The sequence below is a fragment of the Engystomops pustulosus genome, chromosome 11 (assembly GCF_040894005.1).
Source record: "Engystomops pustulosus chromosome 11, aEngPut4.maternal, whole genome shotgun sequence".
Lineage (NCBI taxonomy): Eukaryota > Metazoa > Chordata > Amphibia > Anura > Leptodactylidae > Engystomops > Engystomops pustulosus.
Genome location: NC_092421.1, coordinates 2696304 through 2714182, shown reverse-complemented (window position 1 = coordinate 2714182; position 17879 = coordinate 2696304). Strand labels below are relative to the sequence as shown.

At 47.3% G+C, this 17879-nt stretch overlaps 1 protein-coding gene across 3 annotated transcripts in view; it reads right to left on the bottom strand.

Moving 5' to 3' along the window:
* Window positions 1-839: 839 nt before the first annotated feature.
* The window catches only part of LOC140105399 (ras association domain-containing protein 4-like), an 84440-nt gene continuing 67400 nt past the window's right edge, over window positions 840-17879 (bottom strand). For all 3 annotated transcript variants that reach the window (XM_072129332.1, XM_072129330.1, XM_072129331.1), the window contains exons 6-12: window positions 9835-9899; window positions 9092-9243; window positions 7171-7272; window positions 6782-6833; window positions 5813-5934; window positions 4647-4744; window positions 840-3332 (exon numbers count right to left, since the gene is read on the bottom strand). In XM_072129332.1, coding sequence (XP_071985433.1) covers window positions 3263-3332; window positions 4647-4744; window positions 5813-5934; window positions 6782-6833; window positions 7171-7272; window positions 9092-9243; window positions 9835-9899 — 661 coding nt within the window. In that variant the 3' untranslated portion in view covers window positions 840-3262. The remainder of the gene's footprint in view (window positions 3333-4646; window positions 4745-5812; window positions 5935-6781; window positions 6834-7170; window positions 7273-9091; window positions 9244-9834; window positions 9900-17879) is intronic.

The window sequence follows — 17879 nt, the reverse complement described above, 5'->3', positions numbered from 1 at the left end:
GGTATAGCCAGCCAGCCCTTGTCCCCCAGTGTATAGCCAGCCAGATCATGCCCCTTAGTGTATAGCCAGCCAGCCCATGCCCCCCAGTATATAGCCAGCCAGATCATGCCCCTTAGTGTATAGCCAGCCAGCCCATGCCCCCCCCAGTATATAGCCAGCCAGCCCATTCCCACCCAGTATATAGCCAGCCAAATCATGCCCCCTAGTGTACAGTATAGCCAGCCAATGCCCCCCAGTATATAGCCAGCCAAATCATGCCCCCTAGTGTACAGTATAGCCAGCCCATGCTCCCTAGTATATAGCTAGCCAGCCCACGCCCCCCCAGTATATAGCCACCCAGATCATGCCCTCTAGTGTATAGCCAGACAGCCCATGTCGCCTAATGTATAGCTAGCCAGACAGATCATGTCCCATTGTGTATAGCCAGCCAGCCCATACCCCCCCAGTATATAGCCAGCCCATGCCCCCTAGTATATAGCCAGCCAGCCCAAACCCCCAGTATATAGCCAGCCCATGCCCTCTAGTATATAGCCAGCCCATGCCCCCTTGTGTATAGCCAGCCAGCCCATGCCCCCTTGTGTATGGCCAGCCAGCCCATGCCCCCAGTTTATAGGCATCCAGCCCATGCCCACCAATGTATAGCCAGCCCATGCCCCCCAGTGTATAGCCAGGTGGAGGGGCTGTGGTCAGAAAGGCGAGGTTTTTTATAGACTCAAGTATAAGCCGAGTTTTGGCTGAAAAACTTCAAGTATATACGGTAGCTTACAGTTTACAGATGTACATGCATCTACATCTGAACCTGGGAAGGGGGGATGGAATGACACTGCATATTCATAACATATTTTGGTAATTGTTTATTCAGTTCTACTACAATGTGAAAAATGACAAAAAAGCATATTTTTCTTTTATTGTCTGGGTTTATAAAGAAAATTGGAATTTTTGTTAAAGTCTGATATGTCATGAAAAATCTAAAAATTGTTATGATATATAAAGCTTTTCCAAAGATCTCATCATTTAAAGGGAACCTGTCTCCACATTTATCACAAATACAGCAAGTGGCAGGTTCCCATAGAGCCCTATTAACCCCTTCCCACCGCAGCACCCACCTTCAAAAATCTAACTTTTTTTATTTTTCCATGCACAGAGTGGTGTGATGCCCCTTTTCTGTGTAACAAATTGCACTTCATACTGATTGTATTTATTATTCCATGCCGCGTACTGGGAAGCCGGAAAAAAAGTATTAGCCAACTGTACACCAAGTATGGATAGAGATGTAGAAGGCCATGCAGGCTGCTGTGATTTTTTTTATGTGATCAGATATGTGCATGGGGTACAGTTTGCTAATGTTAAGAGTCTAAAGGACCTGTAATGATGTCACCGTGGTCACATAATATTAGACCCCCCCCCCCCCTCCCCTGTCTTGCTCTACAGATCCCTAGAAACCCGGCAAGTTTATAACTCTGATTTTATGGTGATGTGAGGGAAACTATTTTTAGGTAAAAGAAGGGGGTCGGATAGTTACCCCAAGGCTCTATAGGAACCTATAAGTACCTGTATTTGTGAAAGTTGTGGTGACAGGTTCCCTTTAAAGAAGCGAAGAGCAGAACAGCAAAAATTGACCCAGACATTCAGGCACCAATGACCCTCAGTCCGCGGTTAGTGTTAGAGGTAATGCAGTACATAAAGTAATGTAACCACAGAAAAGTGCAATATTTCACCTAAAAAACCTTATGGCAAATGTCAGCTACGATGTTCAATATCCTGTGCTGATGCAGTTCTCTGGTGCGCAGCACAATAGGTATAGAACTGAGCACAATGATGGCACAGAGCAGGATCGGTCCTTTAAAGGGGTTTTCCCCACAAAAGAAATTTCTCACATCTCAATCCCCTAGTGGCGTTACACAATAAAGATCATTTAACCCCTTACTTTACAATGTACTCAGTTTTATTGCTGTTTTTGCTCCTCTCTCTCCCTCGGCTGATTATTGTAATATTCCAGGGTGTGGGCGGGGCCTCTCTAAGCAGACACGTTATGATCCATCTAGTTCTGTGTGGTGACAATGTGGTTAGATGAACAGAGTACAGGGTTTATATACACTTTCATCTGGCTTCTGACATTGTACTGACACATAGAGAGATGATACAGATCAGAGATGCATGAGATTACACAGAGGCTGATAGACCATTACAGTGTTACACTGTGAGCCCTGCTACATCTCACAGATGATATGTGCCTGCCTCCCCCTCCCCCGATCACTTATCTCCTTGTAGCCTGTAGTTTGCAGCCTCTCTCTCCTCACCATGTGCTGGCAGGAAGTGATGAGTGAGAGTCTCTGAGCTACGGGCACCCTAGGATAAGTTACAGGGTCGGGTCTAGGAGAAACTGAAGTTGTGTCCAGCAGGACGGATAGAGACAGGGGGGTTGTATCTGTGAAATGCTGGATTTTTGTTAATGACAGTGAATTAGAGACTGTGATATTTTGTTATATCCTGAGTACATGTCAGAAACTTGTCGTCGTGGGAGGAAAATCCCTATAAGATCCTTCTTTGAAACCAGAATGGGAGATGCTTTGTAGGTCGCATATGATGCTACACGCCCGGCACCTGCTTCAGGAGCTCTCGTTATAGAAGGCGCCGTCTTGGTGAGACAATGAGCCATGAAGCCTAGTGATGCATCGCTTTACCTTCCGATATTAGGCAGGAATGGAAAGCAGCTTTTTCAACATGTCCTGAGAGAGTTTAGACTGTACAGATTCACATATACAAAGTGCCCCGAGCAGTGATAATAGTAATTCCTGCTACATTTCCCTCCTGGAAGGATTAATATTATTCAAATCAGAATTATTATTGCATTCAGAAGAAGTTGTATTACTAGTAGAGATGAGTAGCCCGATCCAGCAAATGCACCCCCTGACTAGTCATATGGCTGTGACCGGCCGGGGGCACATATTCCCGGATTATCTCCCACCTGTTGGGCTAGTAGGGGGGGGGGGCGTCAATTTGCCGAGGTGGTGGCACAGCTGGCAATGCCGGGGACCAAGGACTTAAAGTTTGGGTCTGCTCATCTCTAAAATACACAAAATATAAAAAATACAAAATATGCACAAGACATGTAAAAGGAAATGAATCACAACATTTTCTATCTAATCAGATGAAGAAGAACTTTCCATAAACATCCGGTGAGATGTACAAAGTCCATGCGGATCAGCAGCAAATTCTTATCACTCCGGAGAACGCGACTTTGACGCCTTTTCCCACCATTTTAGGCAAAACTTTCGTAGTTGTTGAGTTGGTCCAGTCTTTCCAGTAGCAGGAGGCGCAGCGCACTGTACCTAAAGGAAAGACATAACAACATTAATGTTACAAGTATTAGTTATACAATGGGGGAGATGTATCAGTCCGTCTGTGCCAGAACACTGGAGGAACCTGCAGCTAAATGGCCGCGTGCCACATTTATTGGGGGTTTTAGACCTTTTAGTAGGACAATTCATCATTGTGGGGCAGAAAACAAGATCAACTAATAGCAGGTGCAAAGTCCGGTTTGCCAGTCCAGCGACGCACCTGCCGTGAGGCCGGATGAAGATGACGGACTACTGAGGGGGTGAAGCTGACAAGTCCATACTATCAGAGGAATCATTTACATTGGAGTTATTAACAAGGGATGTGCGCCCCAAATGACGTCTTGAGCCGTGTGCATCGATGAGCCCTCCGCCCCCAGATAAAATTTTAAAAAAAAGTATTCTCCATCTGACACTGACCACAGCGCCCCTCTCCTACCTGCAGCCATGTTGCGACCCAACTCCTTGCACTGGGCGCAAAGATCCAGATAGGAGGAGAGAAGAGGAACCGCTGTGAGCGTTGGAAAGTAAGTATTTAGTTTATTTTATTTTAATGTGGTGGGGCTGCCTATATACTGGGGAGTGTGTGGGGGCTGCCGTCTATATACTGAGGAAAGAAGGGGGGAAAGGGGCCTGCCTATATACCGGGGAGAGAAGTAGGTCTACCTATATACTGGGGAATGGGGACTCCCTAAATACTGGGGAGTGTGGGGCTGCATTATGCCAGGGCTACCTATATACTAGCGGGGGTTGAGGGGGCTGCATTGTTCTGGGGGTATCTATATACCATGGGGTGGATGAACTGCAGGATACCTATATAGTGACAGGGGCTGCAGTGTGCTGGCTCCCGATATACTGGGGGCAGTATGGGCGTTCCCGTCCTTAGTGGTATACAGTGTTTGATCATTGATAGGATATAAGAGGGGGGGGGGGCACTGTATAAATTACAATTACCTGGGATAGAGCAATGTGTAAAGTAATTTGGTGCGGTATACACTGTGATCCATACATAAATGCATGGCTGTACATTTATCATTTGTGGGGGGCCGTTTATGATTGGGGCGCATTGTAGATATTTTAATAACCCGGAGAGGGGCGATGATTTGAGATTTGCCCCAGCTCATCGCCCCAGGATCAGGTGCCGTATACCTCTCTATGGGGGCCATGAGCTGCCCACAAATCATGCGGCCACTACACGGCCCCATCACTGGTGTGCACGAGGCCATAACCCGCAGCGATGGATTCAGATGACGCTTTATAACCAACCTACCAAGTACCTGCCCTTCTACATACAGAAAAACTACTTACCTTTGTGTGAGCTTGTAGATTTCTCTTTCTTCTTCCTCCTTAAGTTTTTCCACGAAGCTGTCGAGAACCGGCATCTCAAACTTTATGTACTGAGCCACCTGAACAAAGCGTTTTATAAAAAGTTTTAAAGGTCTAAAGAACTCAGCTCAATATTTAAACATTTTAAGCCAGAATTTACACCTTTAGGGGAGAGTCACACAGCCGAATGCCCGCCCGGCCATGTACCGTGTGCGCTGGAGTGGAGGTGACCCCTCCCCCCTCTGTCTTCTCCCGGTATATGGTGGAGAACTGTGCCACACGTGTATAATTATAATATAACGTATAATTAGCGGCCGCACATACATCCCCCCCAGACCGCCGTCTGAATGTACCCGTAAGGGAAGGCTGCAGACAGTAGTAGCTGCACTGTGAAAAATTATTTTTCAGGATTATATCTGCAATTGGAGAACCGGGGAAATGTCTCCACAAATAGTTCCTTCAGTTCTTTGTTCTCAATAGTTGCCGGGGAACCTTGTGAAAAGACCTTGGCTTGTGGTGAGGCTCCAGTTCTTATATCTGCTAGCCTGCTTTCCATATACAGACGGTCCCCTACTTAAGGACATCCGACTTACAGACGCCCCCTAGTTAGTTACAGACGGCCCCCTCTGCCCCCTGTGACCTCTGGATGTTACTATAGTCCCAGGCTCCAATGATCAGCTGTAAGGTGTCTGTAATGAAGATTTATTCATAATCCTTTTACACCAAAAAAATTTGGAAAATCCAATTGTCACTGGGGCAAAAAAAATAATTTGTCTGGATCTACAATTATAAAATATACAGTTCTGACAAATTCAACTTAAGGACAAACCTCCGGAACCCATCTTGTACGTAACCCGGGGACGGCCTGTACATCATACAGATATTAAGCATGCTGAATGGGTCCAGGGGTGTAACTACGAGAGGCTGGGCCCCATAGCAGATTTTTGCATGGGGCCCCCCCTGATATATTTTTGCACACACATTTATATACTCACACATTGGCCCACATTTATTAATGTGTTTGTGCCACTGTCTGGGACTATTGACATCCAATCTTATGGCATTGCCTTTGGTGGATCTTTATTCAACCTCCTCTACTACGAACGGAAAACATTAGGATTTACATTGCATTCTGCCTGCGGACTTACATCATGCGAGACCTCCTCCCCCAGATCCGTCTCCATAAGGAATAATTTGGCAATTCTTTCACAGGGGCCATGAAGTATCCGGCAAATCAACGGGAATTCAGCGTCCCCTAATCTGCTCCTTTCTATAAAGAAACACAAAAAAAACCCTGGTTTAGGATATTTTCCCAACGTGAAATATGTATAAATTTAACCACAGAATTGGAACTAAATATCAGATCAGTGACCGAATAAGCTGATATATAACGACAATAGAACAGGAAGCAGACAGCTCCATTCTGTGTGCGGTGGTCAATCCGGGTTACTGCAGGTACCGGATTATGATAATCTACTAGCACTGATCGTGGGTGTTATCTATACAAATGCCACAGAGGCCGCTATGTTGGGGAGGATCGTTCCCAGGGTGTTACCGGCAGGGGTGCAGGAGCCGAGCCTGGGCCCGGGGTCGCTGATCACTCCTCCTAATCATATAAAGGATAGTCACTAAGTTATAGCACAGAGAACAGAGCCGCCTGGTGTTGTGTTCATTCTGCTGATGACATCTGATTTGTGGGTGATGGACCCCCACAATCTAATACGAAGGACAAATTCTATAGATAATCAATTAGCCCAGAAAACTCCTTTCAACATAAGAGTTATGTCTCCGACACATGGACATCCCCATCCATGTCTATTTAGGTAATAACATGCACTAGTTTAAGGCTGCATTCACATGGATGTATGTCCGTCCGGCATCAGTCCGGCGCGCTGGGGGGGAGGAGAGGTGAGCGCTGCCCACCCCTCCCCTCTCCATAGAATATATTGCCGCACAGCCTTACTTATGGCCGAAGATTGGGCGTGCTCTATCCTTATGTGGCCACGGCACAGTATGGTGAGCCCGGACACCACAGCCGCCTATGGGGGACGTACATCCGGCTGCTAATTTATGTTGTGTGATTGCATCCTAAAAGTCACAGTTACGGCTTCACATACCTCCATTTTCATGAACGAGGTATATACCAAATTCTGAAGCGCTATTCTCCACCTGTCAGAACCAATACATTAAATGATGTTAAACATCAGGGTCAGATAGAAAAGATTTAAATTTTTTTAATTCAAGCAAAAAAGGAAAATCCATTTGTAATTCCCGGATAACCAAATTCCAAAAAATTGGGGCATAACGTATATACAATCGGCTCATAATCATCGGGGCCCAACCTCCAAGAACCCAAGGATTCTGTAAGTGAAGCAGCCGTAGCACCGATTTATTACTGCAGCAGATTTGGCGACAGATCAGAAGTGGGGTCTTCATTCTCAGGACACCCCAGACCACGAATAATCAGAAAGTAATGGCCACATAACAATCCCCTAACACGGCTTACCCTGAACTTCCTCAGGAGAAGACTCAGAACTTCTGATGTGTTCATGGCGCTGGTCACACGTACATTTGTCACGGAGCCATAGGCCGGGGTAAAGACAGAAGTCTAAAAAGGAACCAGAGCAGAGGGTTGTGTCAGCAGCACAAAGGGAACCCGTCATCCCGCAGATACACAGCATCATGGCTGCTCGATGGTTTCAGTCTATTCTATTTTTCCAGTTGATCAGGAGCAGCAGCTCAAAGATAATGTCCAGACAATGCAAAATAATTATTATCTCCTCTCTGCTCTGCAAGCTGTTCCTCCTCCCTTCCCTCATGCAGCCATTAGAAATCATAAGCTGATCATGTGAGCTCATGTCTGCATGAGGGATGGAGAGGGAGGAGGAGCTAACAGAGCAGAGAGGAGATAATGATGATGATGACACAGGAACTTGGAGGCCCCCGTGACCCAAAGTAGGGAGCGAGGAATAATTTTATAAACTTTTAAAAGTACATGAAAGCAGTAATGTTATATTATTTTTTCTAGACTTTTGATTGCTCGTGTGCGACTGTTCAATGGCTCATTACATTTTTTTTCTCTTAACAGCAAAATTTCAACTGGGATATGAGCCACGAATCTGCCAATAAAATTAGAATTGGTATTTAAACAGTTCTTCTCATCCTGCTGTTCACATTTTGACATCACGGGACCAAAATGTTGTTTTTGGATCTATCACTTCATAGCTTGTAATGGAGAAAATGGCAGCACATGCAGTTACTACGGAGGTCTCCAAAAATGCTGTGAAATGAACGCTGAAAATGTAGTGCGACTTAAAGGACGTCTACCACCAGGGTGAAGGACTGTATGCAAATAAGCCTGAGGAGCTCCAGGCTCGTATTGACACCTATGGAGCCTGGTGACCCTTAGGCTCATTTGCATACAGTCCTGCATCCTGGCGGTACATGCCCTTTAACTATTCTTTTCTTCAATTCAGACCCTTCTCTCTTTGACCCCTGTATATAGACGATGTAGTGGATAACTGTAGTGGATCTGTAATATCTGATGACTGGAGCCTCAGTGGTCACTGGAGGTAGTGGAGGACGATACCGCTACAAAGAGGAGATGGCAATCCCAACGACTCCCTGATCAGACCAGTGTAGCGGCCGTGTGCCATGGTCAGTCATTTCATTTTTGAAGCCCTGGAGAAATAGAGCAGCTGAGGGCACAAAAGCTTTTCTTATATTTTATATTTCTTATATTTTATATTCCTGACACGGCCATTGGCTTGTTCTTCATTTTAATTTATTTTTTGAACATTGATTTGAAAAAGGGAAAGAATGGGATGGAGGATATTGTTTAACCATTGTAGCTCTGTTACTATCAGAGGGGGGCATAGAATTGCTAATGAACGTATCGACCAAATGCGCTTCGCATTGTGACTGAACTGCGTTTAACATGGTCTCAGATTAAGGCTACATTCACACGAACGTATGGGGGGGGGTGTATATACATCGTATATACGTCCCCCGTACACCGCAATGGCCTTAGGAGCTGTATGGGAGCGGTACGATGCAGCACTTTACCGTTCCGTAACCCGTTGAAAGATGACATGTCCTAACTTTCTACAGAATACGTCGCCGGCCCTAAGTTACTCTACGGAGAGGGGGCGGGGGTGAGGGGCGCTCATCCCCTCCTCCTCCTCTCCCCGGCCCCGATGTATACATCACGTGAATGCAGCCTAACACTGGCTGTAGCCGTCCTGTGATGTCACCATAGCAGCCTCCATCTGCAGGGATCCGCAGTGACGGGAAAAGCCACAAAAGACTGGAGCGGAGAATGTTAAAAAATTGGTTGTTCCTAAGAAATTTACGTCTTTACCACCATCAAGTATAGCCTGGTAGCTTAGTAGTCAGTATTTTTTAGCCAAATATCTATAGTTTCATACCTTATGATTATAAAAGTGGCCATTAATGGAAAACCTGTGGCTCCTCAGTCTCTGAGCTTCTGCAGGGCTACGACGGTGCGAACGCCACTGTACAAAGCTGGCATCGCTCTTCGTCCTCTTCAGCTGTGGGGTTATTTCCTCTTCGTTGGGATCTGGAACAATATAATTGCAAAAACGACACATGATCTTTGGTACCAGACAAGATATAAAAGTATCCGTCCCTTTATCAACAAATAGGACTGAAATAAATGAATGTTACTGGCACAAATGAATGGAATTTAAAAAAACTGGCAAAGAAATAAAAAAGAATAGAAGACAATTGCTCGTATAATGTCCCACAATCCCATAACCTCTGATCATGATCTAGAGTCGTGTCATAGACACCGGCGGTTCATCATCTTGGCGAGATCTGCAAAGGACTATGACAGCTCAGTGGTGGAGCCCACTCCATGGTCCAGGTCACTGTAAGCAATGCCATCTAGTTAAAGGGAACCTGTCATCAGAAATTGACCTAAAACTATTACCAGTATGTTTCCAAGCAGCTGAGGACCCGGAGGAAACCCACACAAACATGGAGAGAACATACAAACTCTTTGCTGATGTTGTCCTGCAGACATAGTAGGCCAAACATTGAGGTCTTGAGGATGAGAATGATACAGTGTTATTAAAGCAAACCCATCAGATCAGATCATTTGTATTATTATTGTGTAGAGGCGGAAGCTTTGGGGGCACTTGCTACTTACGTCTATCAGGGGCATTATTGTTTTCCTCTTCATTATTCTGCTGCTCCGTGATCGGTAATGGCAGCCTAAAAGAAGTAAAAATGATACACTCAGGATTCTACGCTGAAAAGGCTACATATTATATAATATTGCTTAACCAGGTACATCGCAAGCAGTCCGGTGCCGAAACAATGGTGGATGCGGAGCAGCGTTACTCCAGGGAAAGTATCACTCACCAACCGGATCAATGATCCTGTCTGCCCTTTTTTTGCAGTTTAAAGGGAACCTGTCACCAGGAGACTCATTTTTAGCGCTCCCCCAGTCCCCACAGAGCATAGTTCGTACACTGCCAAAGTGTTTTTGTATAAATAATAGGTTTTACATAAAAAAAGATGTTATATAAAACCTTCCAATACCATGTGCTGTGTGACTGGGCACTCGTCCCCTGGGAGGGGCTATAGAGGAGCAGTCCCCTCCCCCACGCTTGGGAATCCGCTCCTCCATGTGTCCTTTCCAAATATATGAATAACTCCCATCACTCGGGATTGGCTGCAGAGGAGCAGGGGGCGTCGCTGAGCCAAGTGATGGGTGTCTTCATATATCTGAAAAGGACACATGGAGGAGCAATTTCCCAAGGGTGGGGGAGGGGACTGCTCCTCTAAAGCCCCTCCCAGGGGACGATTGCCTAGTCACACCGCACATGGTATTGAAAGGTTCTATATAACATCTTTTTTCTGTAAAACCTATTTTTTATACAAAAACTCTTTGGCAGTGTGTGTACTATGCTCTGTACGGACAGACCGAGTGCTAAAAATGAGTCTCCTGGTGACAGGTTCCCTTTCAAGCTGTATTGCTTAGTTTGCCCTTTATATTATAAGAGGGCTTCCAGCACTGGATTATGTGCTCGTATACCAACTACCCAACATACTTATTCATGTGCATCAATCTTTAGTTTTCAGAGCATTTTGTACATTCAATAAAATGTTTTAGCTTTATTTTTATAAAACACTTAGTCGGCTACAAATGCCGGGACGCCCTTTTCAGACCTTGGCATTGTGGGGTGAAATGTCTCCATGTTTGTCTTGAGCAGCAGCACTTTGGCTATTGGCAGCAGCGTCGGCTGGAAAGGGTTTCTTGTGTTTGGTATTTATGTATATATATATATATATGGGATCTCCTTAGGGGGGTGTTCACACCTGCAGGACCCCCCCCCCCCCCCCCCCGGGAATGGAGAAGTGGCAGCGCATGCAGGGCCTGACCTTTGTCCAGTGCATGTTCCTGTCTAGTTGGGTGAAGTGATGAATCTCTAAGGATCACTATGACAGCTGCACTTATTCAGGGTTACTCAGCCGTGTCTCATCAAACAATACAATTATGTCTGTACACAAGGAGAAATGAAGGAAGATCACGCACCCCGTGCACTTCACGTGGCTCCTGCCTGATCATCTCTCTATGGGGAGTCGGCACAACACGTTCCAGAGAACTTTCTGAACATCTGCAGTTATTTGTTTTATTCCTATTTATACTTTGTAATCCGGGACTCTCACACATTGCTGCCGGCTGAGCGCAGAGCGTCATCACATGTAACTGATACCCCGGTCCTATGGTCAATGACCCAATAAAAGAGGTGCTTTAGCTATGACTCCCGAACTGGAGCAGGTGCCCTCCCTCCCCACTGCGACAACATTTGGACCTAGTGTTCAGGGACACTAGAAATCCTGTACTCTTCAACTGGACCGCACTATACTGCTCCACTAGACAACATATCATCCTGTCCCTTCCCAAGCAACACAACACTCAACATACAGAGTATTCCTCATGGGGTCCCACAATGAGATCTGGTACAATGTCCCCTCCAACCACAAAAAAGGTTCATAGTAAATGACAAGAAAGTTTTGGACCCACTTACCATCATCTCTTATATCTGATGAAGTGGCCCAAGAGTCTTAAAAGCTTGTACCATCTTATTCAGCGGGACATTAAAGGGAACCTGTCACCAGCTTTTCACTATTGCAGCCAATGACAGGTGCCCATAGCAGAGAATGTAATCCAGGCGCCCAATATGGAGAGACAGGACATACGGCCAAAACTCATGCGGGAACGTTTTGGGATGGTGCAGCAGCCTTTACCAAACATGGAAAATGTGCCCCAAAGTATATAGTAAGTGATGGCGGCGACACAAAGTATCATGATAGCGAGAGCAAAATAGATTCAGTGTGCGTGCACAGTATACGGTCTATCCAGAGAAATAACGACCTGAACACGTTGGGACACATAGATGCAGAGCAATGGGATATCAGATGGGGGTAACAAACGATCCTGTGGTGGGAACTAAACACGTTTCTACATTGAGATGCCGAGCAGTGAGACATCAGGTGGAGGTAAGTGATGCTCTGGTGGGGCGGGAAGCGCTGTAGACTTCCTGGCTGTAAAGAGCAATAATAAGATGTAAGCCGTCTTACCATAGGCCGGCAGGAATAAGATCACAGTCCCCCGACCCATTTATACCATTATTTTCAGAAGCGTGCCTAGTTACCTTCTCCAGCCGATACCAGTAGTAGCCTATTGTGCAACTTTCGGCCGCTGCATCGTACACCCTGAGCATACACAGCACCGCACGCTCATAGCCGCGGGGATTCCACTACCACTACCTGGTATGCACCATGAACCTGGAGTAGTGCTGTACCAGGCGCCATCACACTGCGATTCCCCTTATTCCTGCCGGCCTATGGTAAGACGGCTTACATCTTATTATTGCTCTTTACAGCCAGGAAGTCTACTGCGCCTCCCGCCCCACCAGAGCATCACTTACCTCCACCTGATGTCTCACTGCTCGGCATCTCAATGTAGAAACGTGTTTAGTTCCCACCTGAGGATCGTTTGTTACCCCCATCTGATATCCTACTCCTCTGCATCTATGTGTCACAACGCGTTCAGGTTGTTATTGCTGGATTTCTCTAGATCAGCGGTTCTCAACCTGTGGGTAGTGACCCCAGCAGGGGTCGAACGACCAGAACACAGGGGTCGCCTAAAGCCTTTGGAACCACAATTTTATTGTGTTTTTACTGCAAATTGCATGGTTTCGGGTCACCGCAACTTGACTAACTGTATTGCTCTAGATGGACCGTATACTGTGCATGCATATTGAATCTAAGATCCTGCGCCTGATATCCTGCATGTGTCGCTTCCCCGCTCAGGTCCCCGGAGTTCACCTTCTTCTTCCTGGTGCATGTAAGTGCATTGTCCGTGTATAATGCGATGTGCGGGGAGTCACTAAGATCCTGCCCCCGATATCCTGCATGTGTCGCTTCCCCGCTCAGGTCCCTGGAGTTCACCTTCTTCCTGGTGCATGTAAGTGCATTGTCCGTGTATAATGCGATGTGCAGGGAGTCACTAAGATCCTGCGCCCGATATCCTGCATGTGTCGCTTCCCCGCTCAGGTCCCCGGAGTTCACCTTCTTCTTCCTGGTGCATGTAAGTGCATTGTCCGTGTATAATGCGCTGTGCAGGGAGTCACTAAGATCGTGCACCCGATATCCTGCATGTGTCGCTTCCCCGCTCAGGTCCCCGGAGTTCACCTTCTTCTTCCTGGTGCATGTAAGTGCATTGTCCGTGTATAATGTGCTGTGCAGGGAGTCACTAAGATCGTGCACCCGATATCCTGCATGTGTCGCTTCCCCGCTCAGATCCCTGGAGTTCACCTTCTTCCTGGTGCATGTAAGTGCATTGTCCGTGTATAATGCGCTGTGCAGGGAGTCACTAAGATTGTGCGCCCGATATCCTGCATGTGTCACTTCCCCGCTCAGGTCCCCGGAGTTCACCTTCTTCTTCCTGGTGCATGTAAGTGCATTGTCCGTGTATAATGCGCTGTGCGGGGAGTCACTAAGATTGTGCGCCCGATATCCTGCATGTGTCACTTCCCCGCTCAGGTCCCCGGAGTTCACCTTCTTCTTCCTGGTGCATGTAAGTGCATTGTCCGTGTATAATGCGCTGTGCGGGGAGTCACTAAGATTGTGCGCCCGATATCCTGCATGTGTCACTTCCCCGCTCAGGTCCCCGGAGTTCACCTTCTTCTTCCTGGTGCATGTAAGTGCAATGTCCGTGTATAATGTGCTGTGCGGGGAGTCACTAAGATCCTGCGCCCGATATCCTGCATGTGTCGCTTCCCCGCTCAGGTCCCTGGAGTTCACCTTCTTCTTCCTGGTGCATGTAAGTGCATTGTCCGTGTATAATGCGCTGTGCGGGGAGTCACTAAGATCCTGCGCCCGATATCCTGCATGTGTCACTTCACCGCTCACGTCCGGCAGAGTTCACCATCTTCTTCCTGGTGCATGTAAGTGCATGGCTTGCGACACAATTTGAGAGTTAATTCCCCCGCTCAGTCCAAATCAGCCGGATTGTCCAACGGCCTGCCCCCGCCCCCGATTTCTGTCGCATCAAAGTAGCGCGGCTGCACCAAAATCCGACACAATCCCTTTCTAAATACCGGTCGTGAAATCCCCGAAAATGTCGGGAAATCAATGCAATCCGCGGACCCTTAGTATTGTTTAGTGGTGTTTGATAAAGGCTGCCTCGCCAGCCGTAACCCTTCACGCATGAATTTTGTCCGTATGTCCTAATAAAAAAAAACCTGTTCTGCATATTGCTGTGCTTGGATTACATTTTCTATGGTGCCCTCCCATTTATCTGATGTGCACTAATACCTATTGGAAGGCACCCACAGCAGCCTTGTAACTAAATGGCCCCTTATTTCTGGCTAAGGAATCTGCGTGGACGTTTTCCTGTCCCCGTGCGCTGCTCGCTCTTACCAGTAATGCACAGTGAGCGCTGGACTGGGTTTGTGAACTCCACCACCTCACTGCGCATGCACGGCTTCCCTGTGCGCCGCTATCACTGCCAAGTGCGGAGAGCAAGCAAACAACGAGCAGTGCGCAGGCAATCATCAGGCCAAGCGCATGACAATGATGGGAAGGAGTAGGGGGGACGAGAGGGGCAGATGGACTCGTCACATTTATGTACATCCCATCCGACTGGCTGCACGCTCTCGCTGTATGTGAGGGAAGATTATAAAAAATACAGGAAGACCAAAGATATGTTCAGGTCTTACAGATAAATGTTTGTAAGACCTAATCTAGCAGGGAGTGGAGCAAGGTCAAAGGAATAAGGATGAAGGTTATGAACACGAATGCCAGAAGCCTCACAGACAAGATGGAGGAACCGGAAGCCTTAATGTTACAGGATAAATATGATATCATGGGGATCGGTGAGACACGGCCGGACAGTAGCGGTGGCTTTGCCTTTTTCTATAGTGCTTGTTCTTTCACAGGAGCTTTTTCAAATATGTTTTTAATAATGACCTCATGGGGGGGGGGGGTTTACACAGTAGAACTTCAATACTTGCAGATGATACTAAGCTCTGTAAAGTAATTAATACAGAGTAGGAAAGTATTATATTACAGAGGGATTTATGAAAACCAGAGGCCTGGGCTGACAAATGGCAGATGGGGTTTAAAGGACACCTACCATCAGGATCAACGACAAAGTACATTATGCAAATGAGCCTGATGGGCTCCAGGCTCCATAGGTTTTGATGTTTTCATTGGCATAATTTTTAAAAACTTTTATTCTTAAAAACAAGGCTGTAAGATGCCAAATGAACAGCAGATCCTGCCAGAGGGGGCACACACCTGTATATCAGTGGGAATGGTTTACGATCCTTCATCCTGGGGGTAGATGTCCTTTAAAGGGGTTTATCCATGAAAGGAAATTCTCACATCTCAATCCCCCAGTGATGAAGATCATTTTAACCCCTTACTTTACAAAGTTACTCAGTGTTATTGCTGTTTTCGCTCCAATAACTCTCTAGACTGCTCAATGCAAAATCCCAGGGTGTGGGCGGAGACTCTCTAAGCACACACATTATTATCCATCTAGTTCTGTGGGGTGACAATGTGGTTACATTATTAGGGTACAGGGTTTATATGCACTTTCATCTGACTTCTGACATTGTACTATCACACTGACACATAGAGAGAGATGAGACAGACAGAGGCATGACAGACTTTTACACTGTCACCTCTGCTACATCTCCATGTGCCTGCCTCCCCTGTACCCAGATCACTTATCTCCTTATCTCATGTGTTTGCTGGCAGGAAGTGATTAGTGTCCATGAGCTCCTTGCAGGGGGTTTGGCTACAAGATCTACACCTAGAGGAGAGGTGGTTCTACCTTCACCATAGACAGGGGACATCCTCTACACCTAGAGGAGAGGAGGTTCTACCTTCACCATAGACAGGGGACATCCTCTACACCTAGAGGAGAGGAGGTTCTACCATCACCATAGACAGGAGGCATCCTCTGCACCTAGAGGAGAGGAGGTTCTACAATCACCATAGACAGGGGGCATCCTCTACACCTAGAGGAGAGGAGGTTCTACCATCACCATAGACAGGGGGCATCCTCTACACCTAGAGGAGAGGAGGTTCTACCATCACCATAGACAGGGGGTATCCTCTACACCTAGAGGAGAGGAGGTTCTACCATCACCATAGACAGGGGGCATCCTCTACCCAAAGAGGAGAGGAGGTTCTACCATCACCATAGACAGGGGGCATCCTTTACACCTAGAGGAGAGGTGGTTCTACCTTCACCATAGACAGGGGACATCCTCTACACCTAGAGGAGAGGAGGTTCTACCATCACCATAGACAGGGGGCATCCTCTACCCAAAGAGGAGAGGAGGTTCTACCATCACCATAGACAGGGGGCATCCTTTACACCTAGAGGAGAGGAGGTTCTACCATCACCATAGACAGGGGGCATCCTCTACACCTAGAGGAGAGGAGGTTCTACCATCACCATAGACAGGGGGCATCCTCTACACCTAGAGGAGAGGAGGTTCTACCATCACCATAGACAGGGGGCATCCTCTACACCTAGAGGAGAGGAGGTTCTACCATCACCATAGACAGGGGGCATCCTCTACACCTAGAGGAGAGGAGGTTCTACCATCACCATAGACAGGGGGCATCCTCTACACCTAGAGGAGAGGAGGTTCTACCATCACCATAGACAGGAGGCATCCTCTACACCTAGAGGAGAGAAGGTTCTACCATCACCATAGACAGGGGGCATCCTCTACACCTAGAGGAGAGGAGGTTCTACCACCACCATAGACAGGGGGCATCCTCTACACCTAGAGGAGAGGAGGTTCTACCATCACCATAGACAGGGGGCATCCTCTACACCTAGAGGAGAGGAGGTTCTACCACCACCATAGACAGGGGGCATCCTCTACACCTAGAGGAGAGGAGGTTCTACCATCACCATGGACAGGGGGCATCCTCTACACCTAGAGGAGAGGAGGTTCTACCATCACTATAGACAGCGAGCATCCTCTACACCTAGAGGAGAGGAGGTTCTACCATCACCATAGACAGGGGGCATCCTCTACACCTAGAGGAGAGGAGGTTCTATCATCACCATAGACAGGGGACATCCTCTACACCTAGAGGAGAGGAGGTTCTACCATCACCATAGACAGGGGGCATCCTCTACACCTAGAGGAGAGGAGGTTCTACCACCAACATAGACAGGGGGCATCCTCTACACCTAGAGGAGAGGAGGTTCTACCATCACCATAGACAGGGGGCATCCTCTACACCTAGAGGAGAGGAGGTTCTACCACCACCATAGACAGGGGGCATCCTCTACACCTAGAGGAGAGGAGGTTCTACCACCACCATAGACAGGGGACATCCTCTACACCTAGAGGAGAGGAGGTTCTATCATCACCATAGACAGGGGGCATGCTCTACACCTAGAGGAAAGGAGGTTCTACCATCACCATAGACAGGGGGCATCCTCTACACCTAGAGGAGGTTCTACCATCACCATAGACAGGGGGCATCCTCTACACCTAGAGGAGAGGAGGTTCTACCATCACCATAGACAGGGGGCATCCTCTACACCTAGAGGAGAGGAGGTTCTACCATCACCATAGACAGGGGGCATCCTCTACACCTAGAGGAGAGGAGGTTCTACCAACACCATAGACAGGGGGCATC